General features: G+C 46.2%; 1 protein-coding gene across 3 annotated transcripts; it reads left to right on the top strand.

The window, feature by feature from the left end:
- Positions 1-1,131: 1,131 nt before the first annotated feature.
- Positions 1,132-14,947, top strand: UPB1 (beta-ureidopropionase 1). 3 transcript variants are annotated; one of them, XM_033174518.1, is made up of 10 exons: positions 1,132-1,346; positions 2,849-3,020; positions 3,751-3,838; positions 4,297-4,391; positions 6,247-6,408; positions 6,952-7,121; positions 10,913-10,994; positions 11,783-11,825; positions 13,264-13,418; positions 14,587-14,947. In XM_033174518.1, exons 1-10 carry the CDS (start codon positions 1,246-1,248, stop codon positions 14,668-14,670), a joined length of 1,152 nt encoding a protein of 383 aa, XP_033030409.1. In that variant the 5' UTR covers positions 1,132-1,245; the 3' UTR covers positions 14,671-14,947. The 3 variants fall into 3 exon arrangements, 1 of the variants encoding a protein (XP_033030409.1); XR_004428111.1 differs by lacking the exon at positions 10,913-10,994 and having other exon boundaries at positions 1,133-1,346; positions 14,587-14,671; XR_004428110.1 differs by lacking the exon at positions 11,783-11,825 and having other exon boundaries at positions 1,133-1,346; positions 14,587-14,671.
- Positions 14,948-16,785: the final 1,838 nt, after the last annotated feature.

Here is a 16,785-nt window from a genome sequence, read left to right as displayed (position 1 = left end):
TTACTCCTTAACCTTTTCCTCTCCTGAGGATCTCTGCAAGACAGTGGAGGTTTAGGACCAGAGTTTTCCTTCTTCCCAGGTTGATGAGCCCCATCTGCCCCTCACTTCCCTCTACAGCAGGTGCAGAAAACACCTTCTTGACCGCTGGACCCACTATTTGCCTCGTCCGCTCAATCTGCCAGAGCCCATCTTCACATGCAGAAGTCCTTAACTCACAGAGGATTTGAGACCCACCAGCTACCCTCACCTGGTTTAGCCAGCTGGTCAAAGCTGTTTCCCAGAGCATGGCTTCTGTTGCATGATGACAGCTTCTCGGAGCAACAGGCGAGAGCTGAGTGCAGGGTGGAGACCAAAGGTGGTCAAACAGCCCCAGGAGCACAACGTGTCCCCCAACAGGGGTACTGTATAAGACGGTGTTTTTTTGCTCAATTTTTGTATCCCAAAATTGGGGGTTGTCTTATACGCAGATGCTGAATTCACAGGGGCAAGTTGCAGTTTGTTCGCCTCCAAAAAAGCTTTGAGGTCGTTTCCCCACCAAAAAACTGATTTCTAAATTTTGGGTTTAAAAAAGTTGGGGTCGTCATATACATGGGGTCGTCGCATTATACACGGGAAAATACAGTAACCTCACTTTAACATGGGCGTAGCCAGGATTTATGTTGGGGGGGGGGGAGAGACACCCACCTATCACCATCCTCTGCTTGGCTCTGTCCAGCAGATCTGGAATGAAAACAGTTGCTTTAAATTACCTTCTTTTAACCCTAGGTGCTCAGGGGGGAAAAAATCTGTCAACATCTTTCTGCGATTTCTACTTTTAGTTAAGTATTTTTATCTATTTGGCTAATTTAGGGGGTGGCAGCTGGGGCCCATACACACACACACACACACACCGCGTCGTCGTCACCCCGTGCACCTTATATATATATATCTATATAGTGTGAATATGGCGTCAATCAGACACAGCCTCCCCTCCTTACTCTTAGCCGGCCGCACACGTTTATTTCACATTTAAACTTGACGGAGGGTGGGAAGACCCAAGTCCGGCTCTGATTGGAGAGCCACGTCGCCCTTCCACCAATCACGACCGAGCGCGCGCGCCCGGGGGGGTCCTTCTGTCCCTCCCCTCAGAGGCGGAGTCCAGCTGTTCGGACGGGCCAACGGTCACTCCGTGACCGACGGACTGACCGCTTGCCGTCCGGAGTCCCTCCGTCTTCCCTCGTCCCAGCGCGGAGTTTCTCGGCGAGGATGGCGGCCGGCCTGGACTCTCTGGAGGAGTGCCTGGAGCGGTATCTGCCGCCCGCCGAGCTGGCCGAAGCGAAGCGGATTCTTTACGGGGAGGCTGTCAGGTGCGCCGGGACTACAAATCCCAGCAGGCTTTGCGCCAGCTCGGGATAGGAGGGGGAGAAGGCGGTTGACCCCCCCGCCACTCTCATCAGCCTTCTTCCACCTGGCGCCCACCAACTGTTTTGGATGCGGTACTGCTGGGAGTTGTAGTCCAAAACATGAGGAGGGCACCTGGTTGAACCCTATTGGGGGGCAGATTTATTCTCCCCTTAGCAAGTGTGTGGCAGGCAGAAATGAAACAGGTTAAGCTTCCCCCTGCAGTTGTTGGGAGGGGGAAAAGACTATCTGTGGATTCTTGCTTGTTGCACAGGTGGAGAAGGCATATTCACACACCCCAAATTATAAGGTCAACCCCCCCCCTTCCCCACTGCTTCTTGGGACTTGACAGCAATCAGTTGGATTGTTGGCCATTTCAGGATTTGACATCAGAGCAGGGAAAGGATGGAGAAAGTGTGGCCAAACTACCAAAAGCCTCGTGATTCTTTTCAAGGCAGCTGGCAAAGTTGGACTCCCTGCTCCCATCAGCCCCAGGATCCTCATTGTAGGCCAGCCCAGTTGGCTGGAGCTGATGGGAGTTGCAGCCGAAAACAGCTAGCAGGAACCAGGTTGGGGGGCAGGGGTTGCTGATCTAGGATTTGGAGGAGGAGGGTGCTCGTGGGTGAATGAGCTTCCCTCAGGATGATCTATTTTGGTTTTTTAAAGGTGACATGACAAAGGCAACCCCATTTTTTAAAAAATGATTAAATTGGAATGCTTTCTTCATGCTGAAAAGGGCTGAGAGGCTATCAAGCCTAACTCCCCATTGTAAGGCAGCCCCCTTGCGCATATGTGAACTCACATGCAGCCTGCCCCCCTCAGCCAGAGGCTTCAACAGAGTCAGCTGCCTACAGAGAAAAGGGCTTACAGAAGTGGCCTTAGAAATTTATCCAGTAATATACGATATCTTTAGAACAGCAATTCCAAATGTTGGTTCAGGAGTCCACAAGCTGATTACCAAGCTTCTGACTCTAGGTTCTGTCATGATGTGTTGCATAAGGAATGTACGTGTATGTGATGTCCAGATCAAGAGAAAGGCCCATCAGAAGGATATCAAGGCAGAGTAGAAATGCTGTACTGCATTTAAGTTCTCATGAGATGAAATATTTGAGGTTAGTTTGATGGGGATGGCTTGCTTGTCATACAGAGAACCTGCCCACGACAGTTTGCATCTAATGGAATTTGAGTAAACCAGCTTGTCTAGATCGTTGTTCCAAAACAATTTTGTGTGACCCCACTAATTGGTCAACAGAGTGACTTGCTCAAGATTATATAAGAGGTGTGGGATGGGGAAGGTCTTAACCTTTAACCTTCCTTCTCCTCCACCCCTAAATATTTCTTGGCTGCCAAGATGCATTGACCTGATATAAATAGCAGATATAGGCCTATAAACCTGCCATATTGCTGTTTGTTATTTTGTACAGGACCGGAGGAAGATTGTTGTCTTTTTGTGTTCTTACTTTTCCAGGCAACTGGATTTGCCGTCTGCTGCTCTGTCCGCTGCTACAGAAAGGGAGTTTGACCTACAGGGCTATGGATTTGGAGCTGAACCAGAGCAGTTGAGGCCCCCGCGTATTGTCAGGGTGGGGCTGATTCAGAATAAGATCCAACTTCCTACAGATGCACCAGTTGCTGAGCAGGTACCACTGAAGCTTGTAAAGGAAGTTCCTGCATGTTTCCAATTGCTGGCTCTTGTCTTTCCAAAGGGAGAGCACCCCAGCTTCTTAGTACCATTTTGCTTTGTCAGGGCCTCAAATCTTTGTGTTGGCCATATTGTGGGGTAGGAAAGCTGGGGGGGGGGGGAGATCACATGTAGCAAGCAATGAGCCCCTTTAGTTTCAGATAGTACAGATGGGTAAACAAGTCTAAAAAGTCCAAGACACAAATGTTCATGGCCCTCTAACAGCTATGGTGGCTGATTTACCAGAAGTAATGTTTTTGCGTTAACCCTGCAAGTGTATACAGTCTAACACTGGTTCCTGAACACCTTAGTTGCCAAACAAATTGGCTCCTGAACGCTGCAAACCCGGAAGTAAGTGTTCCAGTTTGCAAACGTTTTTTCAGAAGCTGAACGTCTGATGCGGCTTCTGCTTGAGTGCAAGAAGGTCCTGCAGCCAATCGGAAGTCATGCCTTGGTTTTCAAACGGTTTTGGAAGTCGAACAGATTCCTGGAATGGATTAGGTTTGATAAACCCATTTAATTGGCAAAGAGTTTCTTCACTCATCATGTTAAAGCTGCTGCTTGCTACAGGCAGGGTTTCTTGTCAACCCTTTTTCTCTCACAGTATTTTGTACATGGTTGCACTTGGGATACAAAATGAGAGTAACGGTAGTTTATTAAGTGACCTTTACAGCTGACCTTCTCCCTAGGTAACTGCACTACACAAGCGCATAGAAGAAATTGTGGAGGTTGCAGCAATGTGCGGGGTCAATGTCATCTGTTTCCAAGAGGTCTGGAGTGAGTAGTGTTTTGTTCTGCCTATTTAAATCCTCTCTGCTGCTATGAAAGTCAGTCTCAGTTGCGTGCGACTCTTGAATAAAGTCAGAGCAGAAACCAGACTCAAAACAGAAAGGTGTTGGTGAGCAAGCTACATTCTCTGGGCACAACCCAGGACATCTTTTGTTTCTGTAAAATATTTATGCATGATTCCCACTAAATATCCACTGTGGCTAACAACATCTCCATTAAAAACCACCAAAACATTAAAAATTCAGTTATGAAACCTAAAAAGTGAGATTAAATTATCTGTAAAAGTAGTGACAGAAGATAAAAATATTACAGTTAGGACCTCATATCAATAGCACAAAATAGTATGAGAAAGACAGGCCTACCTCAAAACCAGATCTCTGTTACATGCGGAAATATGGGAGTGACAGGGCGAACTTCTCACATTTCTTATGATGCTCTTTTTGTAGCGATGCCTTTTGCTTTCTGTACCCGAGAGAGGCTTCCTTGGACAGAATTTGCGGAATCAGTGGAGAGTGGCCCAACAGCAAGGTTTTGCCAAGAGGTAAAGAGCCAGATTCCTGTTCTGCCTTTTTACAAACCTCCTCTGCACCGCTGTGTCAAATCAGCCTGTGTGCATTTGGACTGTCCCTTCCACCCTGCATGCAAACTTCCAAGAGTGGGGGCATTTTTCTAGAGCTGGGGCCGCCAACCACATTTGTAACCCAGGACTGCAACCCTGGGCAGTGAAGCTGCTTCAGTTGCATTTCCCCTGCAACCCTGAGTACATGTTTATTCAGAAGTAGCTGTTATTCATTTATTAATTACATATTGCACAATCATCTCAAGGCAATGTACAATAAAATGGCAAAAAAGTTACAAACATGAACAACAGAGATATTTAAAATGAAAACAATACAGAATGGACATTCAGGACACAGACGCTGTGAAGCAGCCTAACCACCCCTGTGGTTTTGCTTTTGTGTGGCTTTGGTCATTTCAAGGAGGCTTGCCTAGGAGAAAACATCTTAGTGGATTGGGCCCCACTGATAAGTAGTGAGTGAGCTGTGCCATTGGTAGGGATTGCAGGTTGATTTGTCCACAAAGGACTTTTGTGAAGTACAACTTCAGTTCTTTTGCTTTTCAGCAAATGCCTGACTTTATCCTTTTTTGGGGAAAGAGATGAATGTTTGTTGTTTTTCCCTTCGTCTGAAATGATTTCCCAACCGTCTGTTTCTTGTTGATCCTGAAGGGACCGGAGCGGCTTGCTGTGCATCCTTTTCCATCCTGCTGCCTTCAGTTTAGCACAGGTCAAGCACGAAGTGATTGTAAATGCCAGATTAATTGCATCTTGGTGGATGTTGTTGTGGTTAACATTCAAGCATATGGGAAAGTAAAATGCCATAAGGGGAAGGAAGAGAAAACGTAATTGGATCAAAGGAGACATGACTTATCAGTACTGAGACATAATGCAAAATACACTCTTCAGGGACTAAGGGTAATAGGAGACAAGCTGTTATACTAACTTCCCTGGGCAAGGCAGTTCCCAGATTCCTTTTTAATGGGACACGTTTCCCAGGAAAGGCCAAGGCTTGGATCTGGAAAAGGTCAAGAGGAGTTTGCGGTTCCCCCCAAAATGCTGGCACTGAAAAGTATTCCATGGAGGCCTCTAGAACAGCCTGGGGTGGGGTGTGGGATGCTCTCGTCAAGACCAGAGGTTGTTTTCCTCAAGGTAGTTGGAGCATAGATCTGGGAAGGAAGTGGCACTTATGAGTCAAAACCTCCACTGTTATGGACAGAAGTGACATTGTAGGGAATTCAGTGGTTTCTGGTGTTATTGAGGAATCATTTCTTCCTTCTTTATGAATAATATTGTTATTAGGCTGGCCATGAATAGGATCTGGAACAGAGGGTGCTCCACATTGCCACCCATGACAGTAGGAAGAAGTTACTGACAGTAAGAGCCAATTGACAGTGAAATAGACTACCTTGGAAGATGGCGGACTCTTCTTCATTGAAGGTGTTTAAGCAGAGGTTGGATGGCTACCTGTTAGGGATTCTTTAGCTGTGATCATTGCAGGGGATTGGATCAGATGACCATTCCAACTCCATAATCCTTTGATTCTTTGACCTCACTCTGTTTTAGCTATTCAGTCAGCAGAGTCTTCTGTGGGCATTTCTTTTCTTTTCTCTTGGTCTTGCAGGCCTCCTGCCAACTGGCAGATCTCTTGTGAAAACCTAATCAAAAGTCTTTTAATACTGTTCTCCTGCTGTTTCATCCTGCTTTTCTGATATTTGGTGTTACTGTTTATTTTTTATTGTCCCAACTGTTCTGATTTGGTGAGATGTTCCAAGATTGTCTGCTGAAACACTGCTAGTACATTTAATAAAACGTGGCATCATTTCCATCACGGCTGCAGCTGGCCAGGAAGCACAACATGGTTGTGGTGTCTCCAATCCTGGAAAGAGATACTGCACATGGGGAGACCTTGTGGAACACAGCGGTGGTGATTTCGAACACGGGTGCTGTGCTGGGCAAGACAAGGAAGAATCACATCCCAAGGATTGGAGACTTCAATGAGGTGAGTGGTAGCTTTTGGATATGGGGAAACAGAACACTCTTGCTAATTCAGGAACAAATTCCTCCAGGAGAAGCTTTTGCCGGGGGGGGGGGGGGGGCTTGCCATGCACACATCTAAATCAGGAGAGCATATAAAAAATATGAGTGTCCTGTCCTTGTACTTCTGGTTTCATTTCGAGGGTCCTGGCTCTGTGTGTCTGGTTTTCAGGCTGAGGCTCCCAAATTGTTCGTTTCCTGGCACCAAGGAGCAACTCATAGGAAAGACATCCTGTCTGAAACCCTGGGAAGCTGTTGCTGTCAGTCAGTGTAGACAATATTGAGCTAGATGGATCAAGGGTCTGACTTGGAAGAAGGGAGCTTCCTAGGTTCTCCTTGCATCTAATATTGCTTAAACCTGTTTGGTATTTGGGGATACTTCCTTTAGCTTGATCACCACAGATATGCCCAGCTCTTGTCATGTCTGCTGCTGCGAGTTTTCTATTAAGGCAGCTGGTGTTTTGGACTCCGGGGATCTCATTCAAGTGTAAGTCTGTGTGTTTTGCAGTCAACATACTACATGGAGGGGGACATGGGGCACCCAGTGTTCCAGACTCAGTTTGGGAAGATTGCCGTAAACATTTGCTATGGGCGACATCATCCCCTCAATTGGCTCATGTACAGTCTGAATGGAGCAGAGATCATCTTTAATCCTTCTGCCACTATTGGGAAACTCAGGTACCATTTGGAATCTTGCTTATTTGCTGCAGAAAGTGGTCTTAATTATGACCTGGTGTATGTGCAAGGCCATTTCCTTTGATGAAACCCTCAGGAAATTTGGAAAGCTAAATTGCGGTCTTCTGGAGGAGTGCTCTGTTGTAGCCCTGCCTTATCTCTATGCAGGGGCCAAATTGAGAGGGTCCAAGCAAAGCACATGAAGCTCATGAGCTCTCCTAGCTGAAGAGTTGGCAACAAGGAAGACCTCCATGGAAGTCAGTAATTGGAAGTCCTAGGTAGCTGACGTAAGACAGTGTGAGAGGTAACAAGGGAGAAATAGGAGAGGACCACTCCTCCAAAGCCCTCAATGCCCAATAGCCTTGTCCCAACTGTCACTCCATTGGGCACAGAAGGTTACAGTCAGGTAGCTGCTGCTGCCACCCCTGAGTGACTGTAAATATTTTATGCTAAGAGCTCAAAGGGCTTAGCCATTAACTGAGCTGAGACGACAGACAGGCTCTGAAAGGGCGGGGGAGCTTTAGTAGGAGGGTAGAGGTTCAGCAAACCCTGCATAAAACACCTCGCTAATGGGTGAGGAAAGAAAACAGCGGGAAATAAGAGTCAGCTTCCAAAAAAGAGAAGAAAACAAGAAAGATCCAGGAAAGAAAACAGGGCATATGGGTATCGGGTGTGTCCGGGCATTGAATCCTCTGTGGGATTGAAGCTGAACAGACAATTTGTGCACCACTCTCAGGACCTAGACTACTCCATTAGGAAAGCTGGCATTTGTGATCTAACCTGACTTGAGAGCTTTGTCCCTCTTTGCAGCCGGAGCTGGACTGGCTATGGGCACTGCTGCCAGCGAAAAAGAAGAGGGCCCCTGCCTGGGATGCAGCCCAGGTTCCAAGGTCCTCTTACAGCCAGAGTTGCCATTTGCCCAATGCAGGAGCCTGGGTCCCCTTGCCTGCCAAATGGAGGAGAAGGCTGTCTTGTCGGGGACACTGACTTGATCAAGCAAGCCTGGCTGCTCTGCCCTTCTCTGTGGCCAGGCCTGGTGGTCTCTGTGGGGCAGATGCTTCTCTCCTTAGGGCCACATAAAGAGTTGAATAAAACATGCAGCCTGGCTGCTCCTACCTTAAAACAAAAGGTTCAGGGAGCTAGAGCTCTGTGAAGGCCCAGTTGCTTAGGAGCATGCAGGACATGAACTGGGGAGGGGGAGTTGCATAGTCCTGCCTCTGAAGCAAGACTCGCCCCTCCCTGGATAACTTCCATTAGGAAGAAGGACTTTCTAAGTGATGGAGTGCAGCTGCAAGTTGGAGGCGTTTTGTTACAGGAGCTGTTCACCGCTCACTTGGATTGTGTCATGCCCAAAAGAGCACCACGAGAGAAAAGGGCTAGCAAACATTTCCTCCTTTGTAAGGGGTTTTATAATGTCATCCAATGGCGTCTGCTAAGCTTGGAGGCAAAGTTCAGGATATTCCTCATAATGTATGGCTTTCTGCCTGAGCTAATGGAGAGGCTGAGAACGGGGTGTCCTGTTTGTTTATCTGTTCTGTGTCTGTCGGAGGGTCACGATAATTGGGTGGATGTGAAACATTTAATTTTTACCAGGCAAAGAAAATAAGTGGGTGGTTTATGAAATTCATCATTTTAGGGTTGGCCAAAACACGCTGAACAATTTCTAGGACTCTTGTTTGTGATTGCTGCATGTGGGCCATTGTGACCATGCTTTTATTTCCAAAACTTATTTCTTTGCCCCACAGTTTTGTTTGTTTAAATATTTCTGTAACCCCATTCATATGTGATAAAAAGGCAGGGGTGGGTTGGAATAAAATGACTATTCAGAAGAAAATGGCAGATAAGAAACCAGTGGCTAACAGGTGGGTTTTCAGCAAAGACCAGAATTTCTGTGGTCCTAGACACTGCCTCACGACAGAGTAGAGGTAGTTCCACCAAGAGGGCACTACAAATACATCTCTTTTATTTGTATTTTGCTGTAACTTTGTTGTGGTTTGTTGTGGCCCCCTTATAATCAAAGTGAAGCAAGTTTGAAGCCTGATTTTTAAGGCAGTCCAGGTTGCTTCTCAGTTAATTTGAGGAGAGCTTGCCCAACAGCCACCCCTAGTTGATAGTTACAGATAGGTAGCCGTGTTGGTCTGCTGCAGTCGAAACAAAATAAAATTTTTTAAAAATCCTTCCTGTAGCACCTTAGAGACCAACTAAGTTTGTTATTGGTATGAGCTTTTGTGTGCATGCACACTTCTTCAGATACCATGTGTGCATGCATACGAAAGCTCATACCAATAACAACCCTAGTTGATAGTTATCTCAAAGTCTACCTTGGGAGAGGATGGATTGTGCCCACATTATTTTAAAGGGCATGCTTAGGGCCATTAGAGAGGCAGGCGGCAGGTGAGTGTGTGACCTTTTGGAGGCATTTCCTGCTTTCTCAGGGTGGTTTTAGTGAGGCGGCATTATTGACTCTTTCCTGGGTTGCTTTATTGCTTTGTGAGAGTATAAACTAACTGGCAGGAAGAGATTTCTTAGATCCTCTGCAGCAGACAATTTCTGCAAATGATACAAGCAAGCACCTGCTGCCCTCTCTTCCCTTCCCCACAACATGTTTGCATTTCCTGTTTTTCTTCCCTCTGCCCCCTGGTATCATTCGAATCAGGGCCTGTCCCCAGAAGCTGCTTATTGCCAATCTGGTATTGCACTACACCTTTGAAACTCACTGCTGGAGATCTCCATTACCACCCTCCCCACCGCAGCCCGCTAGGAGTCCTTTATATCTTCATCTTTCTTTCTTGCTACACGTCCACTATAGAAGAGGACAGCGCAATCTGTTATTATATTTGTCAGGTGGAGAGATGTAAGGTATCATAAACAACATTAGCTTGAATCTCCAGACGCTTGCTTGAATTGATTTTCCAAATTGCCTCATGTTGGGCTGGAAATGTCCTTCTGCAGTCAGTCTTATTCCTGTGAAAAATAAAGCTGTTCCATTTTACAAAAAATGTAGCTTTTTAAAAAGCAATACAATAAAATATGCAACAATACAAATTAAAACATAGAATCATGGAATTGTAGAGTTGGAGGTGACCCAAATGGTCATCTAGTCCAACCTCCTGCAATGCAGCATTGGTTAAAACAGATAAACAGATGGAGTGAAGGGAAAGTCTTGACAAAATAAGAAACTTCTTTAGAATCCATTTATAGACAATAAAGGATTTGTGGTGTGGGAAGCACAGCAATCTAAATGAATCCCAAAGAGGTTCCCCGACACCCCTCCCCCCATAGGCATATTAAATAATTCACCCTTCTATTATAGTGCAAAATGGAAGACAATTTAGGGCAGGGGTCAGCAAACTTTTTCAGCAGGGGGCCGGTCCACTGTCCCTCAGACCTTGTGGGGACCCGGATTATATTTTGAAAAAAAATAAGAACAAATTCCTATGCCCCACAAATAACCCAGAAGTGCATTTTAAATAAAAGCACACATTCTACTCATGTAAAAACACGCTGATTCCCAGACTGTCTGCGGGCCGCATTTAGAAGGTGATTGGGCTGCATCCGGCCCCCGGGCCTTAGTTTGGGGACCCCTGATTTAGGGACTTGGAAGGGGAAGGGCTGTGCATGTGTGGGGGAGATGTGGAGGTGAGAGCTGCAGTTGCCAAAGCTGGGAAGCAGCCCCTGAGCGCTTCCTTTGAGCTGCCTGTCACAAGACGACATCATGTTAAAAGGTGGTATTTCAGGTGATGTAAGAAAGGCTCTGAGTTCTGCATTCATGCCTCTTCCTTTATTTTTTCCAGTGAATCCATGTGGCCCATTGAAGCGAGGAATGCAGCCATTGCGAACCACTGTTTCACCTGTGCCATCAACCGGGTGGGAACGGTGAGGCCATTCAGCTCTCTGTGCTTTGAGGCGCCGCCACTTGGGCTCCTGCTTGCTAAAAACAGAGCCCTGTGTGGAATTGTAGGGTGTAGCATCAAAATCCCCTTGTCAGCCATTTGCCCTGCCTCTAAGTGGCTTTTTAATGCTACTCTCCCCCATTCTGCATCTTCTCACCTGCCCTGCTGGCTTCTCTTCCCCACAGCAAAGAAAGTGAGTAGGTTTGTGAAGGTGTTGTTGCTTTGGGATAGCCCAGTGTTGTCAGAAGGTTCTGAGTAGCCAGGAGAAGTTATCTGGAACAGTTCTCCCTGCGTCTCTGGTGGGCCTTTGGCCACCTTGCTCCGGGAGCCAGCTCCTTGCAGGTGGTGAGGACATGCACACTTGCTTCCTGCTGTCACGGATTGGGAGAAGGCATCGGGAGAAGGTGAGGCGGCCAAAGGCCCTTCCTTCCCTGTTTTGTAAGGAGCAAAATAGCCCCCACTCAGAGATGGGATTTGCCTTTCATCCATCAAGGAAATCAATAGACTGAATGTGGAGACAGGCCGCTCTAGAGGATGCAAGTAATACTTTGCTTGAAAGCCAGACACAGCTGATTAGATTTAGAATGATAACAATGGCTTCTGTGTCTTGCATTGTTCATTTCAAGTTTTTCAGGGTGGGTGGGGAAGTGGAAGAGGCTGCCTGGTGTGAAGCAACAGTGCCATCTTCCTTTCATTTTGCACTCTTCTGCTGCTGTGAGGGTGGCTTGATGAATAATTCCTTCTGGTTGATGACTCTTCTGCTTCTTGCAGGAAGTTTATCCAAATCCTTTTACATCAGGAGATGGTGGAGAGGGTAGGTGCCTTTGTTTTCTTTCGTCTGGAGAGTGGTGCTTGTGGGGAGTCTCTTTAGTGTGGGGTGGTGATAGCATGCCAACAAGGATAGAGTCCTGGGGAGGTTCCTTCTTCCAATCTGGTTGTTCTTTTCTGGGGTGGGAAGAGGTTTGTCCAGCACCCAGGGAAGCTCTAAAATGGTTTGTGGTATTGGCCAAAAGGGCTGAAAAATTAACTCCTTTAATGTTGAATTCTGCATTTATATCCAATAATGTGTTTGTTCAGAATAGACAAATAACAGATTCATTAGACAGTTGTCTTGAACATTGGGAAACTGCTTGTGAGCCAAAGGGTATGTTTTAGGTACCTCTTGCTCAAACAGCAACTTGCTGCCCCCCTTTCCCCTTCAACTCAACAGGACAGCAAGCAGCTTTTGAAAGCTAGCTAAGGTGATTTGAGATGGCACAGAATGGGGAGGGAGCAGAGGGCAAGCCTCTTGGAGTCCCTGCAGCACCTCAAAGCCACCCATAGTTTCCATCCAGCCACACTGGCAAGTAATTGGGAAGCAAAAAGATTGGAGAGGCCAGTGCAGCCTCTCCTTCCTGCTGGCCAACCTTCACTGCTCCTGGGAAATGATTCCTTATCTGGCCTCCTCCTGCTGCCATCCTCTGGCTTTAACAAAAGGGATTTATGTTGTAATAAGTTTGTTGGTCATCTCTTTGTTGCTTTTCTTTGCAAAGGAGGATCATAGGAAATCATGGTGCATATGTCAGATTGGTCTTGGGACCATGGGTGTGGCCAGGATTTTTGTTGGGGGGCAGGCCTTTTGTTAGGGGGGGGAAACAGAACCTCAGTTTGCTATGTATTTTGTTATTGATTTAGGAGGGCAACTGCCCCCCCTTGGCTATGCCCATGCTAGTGACACAAGAAGCGATCTGCTATGGAATAAAGATCTTGGTCTATCTAGTTCAGTAATGTCTTCACTGCAGGGAGCTCTCTAGCACACCCAAACACAGTAGAATCACTTTCCCTTCACATCAGCCAAAGCCAGAGGTGGTGGTGGTCCTGCCTAATGCTGGGTTTGGTTGCAGAGAACTCTCCAAATGCATTTAAGACCAGCACCAAGCAAAACCCGTCTCCCTTTTCACTGGCTGATGTGAAGGGAGAGTGGTCTTGCTTAGCCCTGGGTACTTGCTTTGCATAGTGCTTCAAATGCTCCTGAAAACCAGCTGGTTGGAAGCTGCACAAAGCAGGCTTTGGGCAAGTTTTGTCCTTTTTGTTAAGGTCCGCCCTTACCTGTATGATGAAGGTGTAGGGCAGGTGGGTATGGTTTGCCTCAAACAGTCAAGATAGGCTTGTGGGCCAGAGGTTCCCCCTGCCCTATTCTAACTGTTCCATCACCCTGGCTCCCATTTTGCTGTATTCATTTTGTTTCTCTTGCTTCTTTGCTATTTATGAAGCCCATCGTGACTTTGGTCACTTTTATGGTTCAAGTTATGTGGCTGCTCCGGATGGGAGTCGGACCCCTGGCCTCTCCCGCACCCAGGATGGGCTTTTGGTGACGGAGATGGATCTAAATCTTTGCAGGCAGGTTGGGGACAAATGGAATTTTAAGGTAAGTCTTTTTTCACTAAGCAAACCCTCCTGTTTCTATCTGATTTCCAGTAAGGCTGAACTCTGCTGGTGTTCAGTTGAAATACCAATTGGCTTCTACCTCTAAGTATATTCTGGAGGAGAGAGACTGTTCTGGAATGGTTTAAGATTTTTCTGGATCTGGGGCTGTGCAGTCAACAGCCCCTGAATTATACCAGGCTGCTGCATCTGACCCAAGGGAACCAGAAAGTTACCTTTAAAGTCTACACACGCTTTTGACAGTAATGAAATGACCTCCTTTGGGGAGGGGTGTTGCGGGGGAGGGATAGTGCAGTATGTATATTTTACAGCATCTTTTATATGGTAAAATGCACATTTTAAACTCTCCCATTGAAAGTGACAGGTGAAATTGCATAATGGGCACCTGCAATGTCTTCTGCATTTCACCAGCTTTCCTTGTTGGCGCAGTGAATGCCACACCCTGGGGAGCCAGTAACCACAAAAACGGCAGGTGTCTTTTGGAACAATGATGGTCTTTATGCTCACATTAGCAAGGAAGTCTAGATTTCTTTGTCAGCAATGTGACAATCTTGAAGCTGCTTAAGTGAATATTATGTTCCCTCTCCACCTGCAATTCTGTACCCACTCACCTCAAAGTATGCCCCGTCCATCTCAGTGGGACTTGCCTCTGAGTAAATGTTTTAAGATTCACTGGTTGCAATCTTGAAGATCTCAAATAGTTTTCTGTAGCAGCTACCCTAATTGCTTAAGATTATTATTACAGTACTATTATTCCTCCCATCAAATGTCAAACAGTTATGACTTTTAGAAGACATCTGAAGGCAGCCCCGTATAGAGAAGTTTTAAAAGTTTGATGTTTTACTGTATTTTTATATTTTGCTAGAAGCCATCCAGAGTGGCTGGGCAACCCAGTCAGATGGCCGGCAGATAAGTAACAAAATTATTATTATTACGAGTCAGAATTTCATCCTAGCAGGCAAAGCTAGCTTTTCTTTTCAGCCATGAATGCAGGCTAAATAACATGACTAACATTTTTGGCTTTATTTGCAAAACTGTAGAAATTTATTCATTTATTTAAAAATGGGGCTTGCCATTCCGAAGGTCTTTTGCAGTGACAGATAGCCAGTGGCGGGGAATACTGTACTGAAGTCCCTTTACTTTCTTTCCAGATGACTGGGCGATATAAGATGTATGCTGAGGAACTGGCTGCAGTTGTGAAGCCTGACTTTGTTCCCAACATCATCAAAGAGTAGCTTGCCTCTGCTGCTGCTCAGGAAGGTTGAGAGAGAAACATATTGTCCTTCTCATGTGACATGGCATGGCATTCCCCCCCCCCCCCGCAAGATATTGTGCCTCAAAACACATGGTCTGCCTTTTTAGGAGTACTTTCGATGGGATTCAAATAATTCCTTTGGGCCTGCTCAGTGGGACTTTGGGCTTTCTTTGAACCAGATTCATTCCCTCTCTGCCTCTCTTATAGCAGAAGTTGCTTGAGGAATGCACAACTGTTTGGCTGTGAGCCACTTTTTTTTTAAATATAGCTTCAACTACTTGATCACTTGGCCCAGGCATGAGGAAATGCTTTGATTCAGGACTGTTTTAAGCCAGGTGTTTATGAGGGGGTGTGTTTCATACAGGTGGACAGATATGCAACAAAATTATACACCTTTCCTGTAAATGAATCAGAGGAGTGAATCACAATGAAACCATGGTTTGTATTCCAAGGCTGTAAAAAGGCCCGAGAGCCAAGTCCACAAGAAGAGTCCTGAAGCTGGAGCAGGCCAGAGGACTACCTAGTCCAGCCTTCTGTTCTCACAGTGGCCAAGTGAAAGAGTCACTTAGGTACTTCCCAATCCTCACTCACTTCACCTGATTTCTTAACCCTCTAACATTCACATTCTTTATTATGTCTTTCCCAACCATCACTCTTCTGGGGTTTGTTTCTTGCCCCGGCCAGGGACTCTTGGGTTTTTTTCCTGCCCCGGCTGGGGACTCTTCTGGGGTTTTTTTTTCCTGCCCCGGCCAGGGACTCTCGGGTTTTTTTCCTGGCCCAGCCGGGGGCCTTCTGTTCTCACAGCGGCCAAGTGAAAGAGTCACTTAGGTACTTCCCAATCCTCACTCACTTCACCTGATTTCTCAACCCTCTAACATTCACATTCTTTATTATGTCTTTCCCAACCATCACTCTTCTGGGGTGTTTTTCCTGCCCTGGCCGGGGACTCTTCTGGGTTTTTTTTTTCCTGCCCCGGCCAGGGACTCTCGGGTTTTTTTCCTGGCCCAGCCGGGGGTCTTCTGGGGTTATGACAGTTAGAAAGTTGTTCAACTTGTGTAACCTCACGACTCCCTCCCTCCTTGTGACATGGTGATGATGTATCAGTGATGTAACAATGGTGGTTCTGGACATGTATTCTGGTAGGGAGGGAAGGTCTTCAAAGAGCTTGTAACCCATGTTCAGGGTTCTTACTCTGTGTGGGGACCTGTTGCACAACAATAAAGATCGTGGTCTACTGACCCCTGTTTTGCTCCTGTATTTGGTGGAACTTCCTTCTGCTAACTGCAGAGACCTGCAGGGTCAGGGTCAGGTCAAGGGTCAGCTCAGTAGTGGTACGTGCTGCAGTTTAATCATCATCAACAACAATCTTTATTATGGTCCAGTGACCCAACAATTCATTAAAAACAGTGCCCAATTTCGACAGCCCGCCTTCAGGTTACATAAACATTTTGTACAGACTTTGGAATAGGGATCATTGGTTCTTGCCGCCACCGATAGAAACTTCGCCACTGCTAATGTTCTGTCATTTGTCCGGTCTTCCAGTAGGAAGCTGACATAGTAAGCCTCTGATAATATCAGTTCAGCCCTGGTTTGTTCAAATTTCACACAGTGCAGCAAAATATGTTTTATAGAGTCAATGTCTTGGTCACACGAGCATAGTCTGTCCTGGTAAGGAACTCCTCTCTGTCTGCCATCCAGCACTGCAGAAGGGAAGACATTTAGTCTGGCTTTTGTAAATAGCCTTCGGTACTTTGGAACTGTCAGATTTTAAATATAAGATGTCAACCTAAAGGCATGCCTCAGAAGTATTTGGTGGAGGCAGTTAGGAAGGTGATGAGTATGGTGTATTTAGCGAAAAATGAGGACCTGCCCATAGCTGTCAACTTTTCCCTTTTCTTGCGAGGAATCCTATTTGGAATAAGAGAATTTCCCTTAAAAAGGGGGGAAAGTTGACAGCTATGGACCTGCCTCTTACTCTCCTGTCATTGGATATACATATAAAGCATTTGATTCGGTGGATTGGAATTATTTGAAAGAGATATTGCAAAAATATCAACATAAACTGTTTACAAAATACATGTATTAGGAGAAACAA

Source organism: Lacerta agilis, chromosome 17 (assembly GCF_009819535.1).
Source record: "Lacerta agilis isolate rLacAgi1 chromosome 17, rLacAgi1.pri, whole genome shotgun sequence".
In the NCBI taxonomy this organism is placed as follows: Eukaryota; Metazoa; Chordata; class Lepidosauria; order Squamata; family Lacertidae; genus Lacerta; species Lacerta agilis.
The sequence above is the reverse complement of the archived record's forward strand: the minus strand, read 5'-3'. Positions and strand labels throughout refer to the sequence as shown.